The sequence below is a fragment of the Cyclopterus lumpus genome, chromosome 3 (assembly GCF_009769545.1).
Source record: "Cyclopterus lumpus isolate fCycLum1 chromosome 3, fCycLum1.pri, whole genome shotgun sequence".
NCBI lineage: Eukaryota > Metazoa > Chordata > Actinopteri > Perciformes > Cyclopteridae > Cyclopterus > Cyclopterus lumpus.
Genome location: NC_046968.1, coordinates 21,346,097 through 21,353,980, shown reverse-complemented (window position 1 = coordinate 21,353,980; position 7,884 = coordinate 21,346,097). Strand labels below are relative to the sequence as shown.

Sequence of the window (7,884 nt, the reverse complement as noted above, 5' to 3'; positions counted from 1 at the left end):
CTGAAATGTGTTTGTTTTTTCTCTGCACATTGAGTACTTTCAGGGCATTGTAAATATCCAGTTTACAAGGTCAAACGAATTGTAGATGACATTATTATCACGGGATGCCTCAAAGCATAAACTACTAGTATAACTTTACAGACAACGTTACAGCTGGGAATATGTTACAACCGGGATGATGACAAAATGGGTGACATATCCCTTTACGACAATCAGAGGGCCTTGTTATCACTTGCAGTAGCAAAGAATTGCCACATGATGTCACTCTTTGAACACAGGCCACCGCCATGCCCGGTTCTCAGAAACATGGAAAGACATGTTAAATGCTTCTTTCTTCTTCTGTTATCTCAATAAACACGTTTGCATTTTTGGCATGGCACTCAATGTGGACTAAACATATAAAGAAGAAAATACCGAGCTTCCCGGTGACACAATGGTTGTATTCGTGAACGTACGTAAATCCTTGCTTAATGTGAAATGAGGTGCTTCAAGTTCACTAAACTTAACCAGTTGTCTTTCACAAACGTCTGAGGAAGATTGAAATGTTGCCTTAAGCAGAGAAAAAGATAAATATATTATTTACTTAGAGCCCAACAGTGTGCAGACCCAGCATTGTAGATTATATTGCTATTTCCTGAAGAACTACTTTGTAAACATTGAAATGACCACCATGGTTTTTGCTATTGTTTGTTAACAATGTCCTCTGCATTGGAGAGTCCTTAAACCACTTCTTCAAACAAAACGTATCTACTCTATCTGTGAAAACACAGTGACTTTCGTTCTCAGTCATTGTTTCTACTTGACTTCGGATCAGTATTTCCTCTGTCTGTGCCATGGTGAAAGTCTGTCTAATAATTGCTGTGCAGTTAAACAATATGGAAGTATTTGCTTTATCAAACTGATTCAAATGTCATCCCAAAGTAATAGAGGCTGGAGGAAGAGGCCAGCTGTTCCCAGGATGCACACAAGGACAAAAACCCAGAGGAAGATTCTGTCGATAACCATGGCAACGTACTTCCAGTCATCCTGAACCTGTGAGAGGATCACAGTGAAAAAGATTGTCAATGATGTGGTGACCCTGTCAAAGTAGGTTTCCTATAAAGGTTTACAATAGTTTAAAAAATATGATTGTGAGCACTCACCTCCTTTGCTTCATTCTGTAGTCTCATATTCTCTGCTATGTATTTGACACTGTCAATAGCCTCCCGGACCTCAGGGGAGAGCGGCAACAGGGACAGTATTCCTCCTTCCAGAGACTCGGAGCTGGAGCACTGACTCCCCACTCCGAACCCAACAGCACTGCCTCCAGTCAGCGCCCCCAGGCTGCCCAGTCCCCCGCTCCCTCCCCTGGAGTCTGCAGGCAGTTGGCTGGATCTCTGGTGCCAACGGCAGTTGCAACGGCCCTCGCAGCACAAGAGCGCTGAGCCTGCACCTTTTGCCGGGTCTCCACTTAAGTTATTGAGGTTTGAGAGATCTGTGTTGTTGAAAAGCCGCTGGCGGTTTGTCAGGCCGGACACCACGCTACAGGACATGGCCTGAGGTCTGTGCTGCTTCTGCAGAGTACCTGACGAATGAACGGCACAGGGCCTTGAATGCATCGCCTGAACATTGCCGGCCGCCGCCGCCGCCGCCACTTTCTCAGGGTCCCTCTCTGGCCTCGTCATGAACATCACCCTGGGCAGCAGCCCCAGGAACACAGTCTGCACCCAGCAGGGCATAGTGTGGGTCTTTGGCGTGCGGTAGTGGACGTTCAGCACAAAAACAGTGATCACAATAGAGAGGGTGACAAAGATCATGGTGAAGAGGAGGTACTCGCCAATCAGGGGGATGACGAGTGAGGTGGAGGGGATGGTCTCCGTTATGACAAGGAGGAAGACAGTTAAAGACAGCAGGACGGAGATGCACAGAGTGATCTTTTCACCGCAATCAGACGGCAGGTAGAAGACGAGCACGGTGAGGAAGGAGATGAGGAGGCAGGGGATGATCATGTTGATGGTATAGAAAAGTGGCAGACGGCGAATGTACAAAGAGTAAGTAATATCCGTGTAGATTTCCTCGCAGCAGTTGTACTTAATGTCATGTTTGTAACCAGGGGCATCAATAATCGTCCACTCGCCGCTCTCCCAGAAGTCCTTGAGGTTGATGGTCGAGCCAATGAGCACCAGATCGATCTTGGCCTTGTCGTACGTCCAGGAGCCGAACTTCATGGTGCAGTTTTGATAGTCGAAGGGGAAGTAAGTGACGTCAATCTTGCATGAGCTCTTGAATATGGCAGGAGGGATCCAAGTGACATCACCATTGTAACGAAGGAGGGCCTTGGTTTTGTCATCAACCTGGAAATCTCCGACCGCACTGTAGAGAGAGAGAGAAAATAAAGAACGATTGATAAAATAAAAGAGGAAGAGAGAGTGAAGGTTGGAGACAAATGAGTCAATGAAGATCAAACTGAAGGATATACACAAATTATTATCGTTTCATGAAGATATCAATCGTAAAATATATGCCCTGAGATGTTCCTTATAAGAATATGCAAATGCCATTTGTGAGTTTGTTGTTACGCTCACTTGTTGTAGAGCACAATGTCTGGCTTCCATATCCTGTTGGATGGCACTCGGATAAACTCCACGCCTCCAAAGTCCTTTGGATTCCATCTGAGTTTGTAGTCATTCCAGATCTGAAAAACAAAACCGAATGATTAATTCACATTAAAAACAAGTCAGAAAAAGACAAATAAAAAAATGTGATAAAACATTTGAACCAATGATAACAACTTGAGGGATCTTAAAATGTTATGCTATTCCATCCAATAGTTTCACTCAAAACCATAAATATCCACCTTGTGGTGGCGCGAGAGGAAATATCAGAGGATCACAAAAATCATTAAAATGCATCATCTGGGGACAATCAATGTCTGTATAAAGTGTCATTGCAATCCAAAGTGATATACCGGCCGAGAAGGCATTCCTTGAGAGGAAAGTCTCTTCAAAACAAACCCTAGCAAGTGAAAGGAGGCCACATCTGCAGCCACAGTTGAGGCAAGTGAATTCATTATTAATTATTTTCAAGCAGATTAAACAAAACAAGTTGACGGCTTTATAAAGCCACAAATCTGAAATAAAAGCAAGACGGTACCAGTTGTTTCGTTCGGGTGATCATCAAATCTTCTCTGACTGACTTTAAACCCATTCTCTTGTATAATGTTGAGAGGTCATCATCTTCCACTCTGGCATATAAACCGACTTTACACAGCATGCAGTCTGAGAGGAGACATAATGGACCACAGTTTACAACGTGTTTTATGGACCTATTGGCTACTGTTTTTGACCCTCTCTTGAGGACAGCCAGAGATGCTTGTGAGACTCATAAAGCAACAACAAGAAAGCAACCTCAGAAAGCTGTAATGATTTGACTTTGACAGATTAAACGAAGAAGCAGGAAGTATCTACAGTGTATTGTAAGATTTGGACTGTCAGTGCATAGAGAGACTACAAAACAATAAACGTAAAAATAAGTGAAACGTTGCTTCAACTCTCAGAACCAAAGAGCAATTACAGCTCAACCCTTTAGCAACATGGAAAATATGTATTTGCTCAGCAATTGTGATGTGGGACTTGGAGACCTGCCCCGCCTCATTTGATTCCGATCTGGTTCACTGCACTTTGCATCAATGCAGCAGAGACATCTTGTGGGAAACGACAACACCATCTAGCCATAAAGCATGCATGGCTTTATTTTTCTTGTACATGACTATGAAATACAATTGAGTTTAAATCAGTTGAATCGGTCATGTTCGGTGTGTTGCAGATGTTTCTGTTCCACTGTATTATGGACAAGTATGATGTGAACACTGTCAAATTGATGTGAACACTGTCAAATTTTTGCCCTGTGAAAGGTTATTTTTGGGGAGTTTTTCCTGATCCGATGTGAGGTCCTGGGACAGGGATGTCGTATGTGTACAGAGACTGTAAAGCCCTCTGAGGCAAATTTGTAATTTGTGATATTGGGCTATACAAAATAAACTGAATTGAATCGAATTGAATTGAATTGAAATTGTTTAAAAGAAATAAAACCTTCCAAAATTGACCACAAAATCCCAGTCAAATTGTTTTGTAGGATTATATATTTTTATTTTATAAAAAAGAAAATAGGACTAGAAGGATCAATGTGCTTAAATAGCTTCCTTCCATGAATAATTCAACCCGTCAGTCCAGCCCCAAAGAATCATGTATGACAAGAGGCTGGATCCATACTTGATGTCCTTGTTCAACGTCCATTTGCACAGTCATGCACCATAAACTTACATGTCTCAGCCACAGATTTGTCTCCATGATCTGATTGAGTTCATCCTGAAAACAGAGCAGAATTGATAATGAAAAAAAAACAATTCATGCTAACATCTTAAAGTTAAAAAGGAAGAACGCTGTCACAGGCGATTGTCCAATTCACCGCTGAGGATCGTTGGATTGTGTGCTTTCCGCGAGGTCAGACCACTGCTTATGCCGGAGAAGATGATTAAGAGAGGCGCACCTGGGTCCTCCACGCCTGAAGCATAACCCACCTGACAGCTGGAGCCAAGAGGTCACAGCACAGCCCTAACTTTAACAGGCCGTGGGACAATTGTAACTGGATTATCTTTGGGAGACTGGTGACTTTATAGCACCATGATAGCTAAGGCACACGCATCTGTATCTTATCATCAAATCAGTCAGAGTGCAGAAACACAAAGAAAATTGAGATACATTTAGAATTTGGTGTATTTTCCCCCATAGGATGTACAATTAAAGCTTCGATATCTTTTCTCTGGCTGCATGATTTTTTGTCGAAATGCAACAATAGCACCATTTCACAAGGTACTGTATCTTGGGAATATGTGCTCCAAACATGGCTGACCACATAGTCTGATGTTGTGATCAACCCTAAGACATAAACCAATAGCTTGTATGTTTTGAAGTGGGGTTATACGGATGTCGGCATGCACTAGGTTTGAAGAAACAGACGGTAGTATCGACACAGGAGAGAAGCAAGGCAGATGTACCGGTAACCTGATTTGGCTATCTTGACCTCACCTACTCAAGGTCAATGCATACCCTTCTCAAACATCTTTGCCTCAACTAGCTATGCATTAGATATGAAGCTATAGCTAGCAGTCCGTTAGCTTAGCACAAAGACAGCTAGCCTGTTATTTCTGGGCTGGGGTTACATGTGGGTTTTTGAATGGATTAAATAAACAATAAGATGACACAATAACATGTTTATTGAAGAGCTTTAGAATATGCCAGTAGGTGGATTTTTAGATTAGATTTGATATACTTTATTTATCCCCAGGGGTGTTGCTGTACCTTTGGAAAGAGCCAGACTTGCTATTCCCCCGTTTCCATTTGTCATGCTATGCTAAGTTGAGCATAAACTGTCTCTTTGATATAACTTTATATTTAATGGACAGACAGACATAAGAGTGGTATCAATCTTGTCGCCAAACTCTTGCAAGAAAAAAAGCTAAGTTTCTGTTGCCACACTGCCACTTGAGACCACAAGCACGAAGCCTGTGGTATTGTGTTCCCTGATTGTGAGATGACGACTGAACCACCTCTGTCTGAATGAGCTCATCTAGCCCGGTTGTGATCGGTGTAGGCTGACCAATACCAATTGTATCTTGGTTCGGAGCACCTGGTGTGCGGAAATTATGGTCATCCATCAGCACGTGGCGCACCGCAGCCTGCTACAGCAACTGAGTTAAGGAGAATATAACGAAATATACTATATACTATATGTCTCTGATGAATCTAGATCCAGATAGGCCTTCAATACGTATCTAGCTTTTGAGATAATCCAACAACAATAAGATTGCCCGTTGGCAATAGGCAAAGGAAAAACGATTTAGATGGCCCACAATGTGTCAGATCCTATATTATCCATTACTGTCTCTAACACACCTTCTGTAAAGGCTACTGCATAGTGACATACCTTAATATCATTGGTTACTATTGGCTGATAACATTTGTTATTGAGGATTACATTTTAAAATATAGTTTGGGAAAAAGATTGGCAAACAATTTCAATGTTTGCTAAATAAGATAGACAAGTCTCCTTGCTGTAGTTTATTTATTTACAGTACGTCTAAAGATGATGATGAGTTCATTCAAATGCTTCAAATAAAAGAGCTGATGAGCACCTCCTCTTGTCATGCAGCACAAACAGGGAGACTGATGTGATAGAGAACAAGGCTGTTAATTTAGTAAAGAAGCTGTCCTCCCTCTCCAACGCAAGGCTCTTTGCTTAATTATCAACATCCTCTCCAGACCTATCTGAGTCTCTGTCTGCCCCGACAGTCTGCAGGCAACAAGATCTGGTGAAACTCCTGTTAAATCCAGAGGTGCTCATGGAAGTGGCAGTGATTGAGTGATAGAGACTGCCTAAACTGAGAGGTAGTCCGACAGCTGACATTCCCCATCTTGTCTTGGCCAGACAAACAGCAACACTGCCCTTTTTTTGATCGAGTAATTCCCTCCTCAGGATTCTAACCCATGGGCTGGCGTGCACGAGCAGGGAGTATCTCAGGTGTCTCATGGCATCTCAATAGTCCCCTTCTCTAAAACTTTGTTGCCCAAAGTCCACAAATCAACACACACACACACACACACACACACACACACACACACACACACACACACACACACACACACACACACACACACACTATTTATTCTTATGTTCATACCCTCCACATGTAATACTGTCTATGTTATTCCTTGTTGTTTTTCACTCTGGTCATGACGGTTCATTAAGCTGTGTGATACATGTCTGACATGTGGTGAAGTAGCAGCCCATAACTCACAGGACTAACAGACTTAAGCACTTACCACTTTGACCAGCTGTGACATGGACACCTCGAACTGCACAACGACCGGGTCGGTCACATTTTCCACTGGTCGTATGTACTGGTTGTAGCTGGAGAATATCACAGAGAAGAGCTTGTGCTCTGCATCTGAACAGGAGCCTCCTGAAGAAAAGCAGATTTTCAGACATGGATCTGTCACTTCAATGTGGTCTAGTTGCTTATACATTATACGCTTGGTTACAAGGGGTCTTACAGCCAAGATAGGTAGTGGTCAAAACAGGGGAGCAGCGTATGCCTTCATATGAACCTATTTCAGGACATTGGTTGACTAATAAACATTTATTTTGTGTAACTTCAATCATGCTGTGTTGGTCTGATTTATTGTTAGGTTTTCTTCAGTGTGAAGAACAATTATTTGCACCAATACAAATGCACAGCCCAAAGGATATAATGTATTACTTCCAAGAATTGTTGCCTTAAATAAAATGTAGGGTTTGAATGTGAGCATATTTCACACATGAGGTTGTTGGAAATACATATTTTCAATAGCTAATTCTGTACAAGTAAAGCCTCCATCATTAATGGTGGTAATTATTGTTAACCACATGTATGTAAAGCAACAAGTATGCCGTGGTAAAGTAGTAGCTCATTACTCACGTCGGAGAAGAAACACGAGGAAGAAACACGTGGGCACAACGAAGCACAAATTGGCTTTCATCCTGTTTGAAATGATAAATCTGAGTTGTATACCGGGTCAGCGGCAGCAGAGGCGGCGCACTGAGGAGCGGACAGGAGGATAAAGTGAGGAGAGAGAAAGCGCGTCCGCAGCAAGAGAGGGAGAGAGAGAGAGAGAGAGAGAGATGGAGAGAGAGAGAGAGAGAGAGAGAGAGAGAGAGAGAGAGAGAGAGAGAGGGGAGGCACACTGCACTGCAAAAAGAAAAGTGCAACCTATAGCGACCTAAGGAGGATAAGAGGTGCACATGCGTTCACCTCGTGATCACAACAGGTTTAGCATCGGAGACAAATCATCCCCCTCGTGGATTTGA

The 7,884-nt window shown here is 42.7% G+C and overlaps 1 protein-coding gene across 1 annotated transcript; it reads right to left on the bottom strand.

Moving 5' to 3' along the window:
- Positions 1-903: 903 nt before the first annotated feature.
- On the bottom strand, positions 904-7,732 carry LOC117751198 (neuronal acetylcholine receptor subunit alpha-3-like). Its single transcript, XM_034562868.1, has 6 exons — positions 7,657-7,732; positions 6,861-6,997; positions 4,302-4,346; positions 2,565-2,674; positions 1,143-2,352; positions 904-1,032 (listed from the first exon to the last, which is right to left on the bottom strand). Exons 2-6 carry the CDS (start codon positions 6,879-6,881, stop codon positions 904-906), a joined length of 1,515 nt encoding a protein of 504 aa, XP_034418759.1. The 5' UTR covers positions 6,882-6,997; positions 7,657-7,732.
- Between the last annotated feature and the right edge of the window lie 152 nt (positions 7,733-7,884).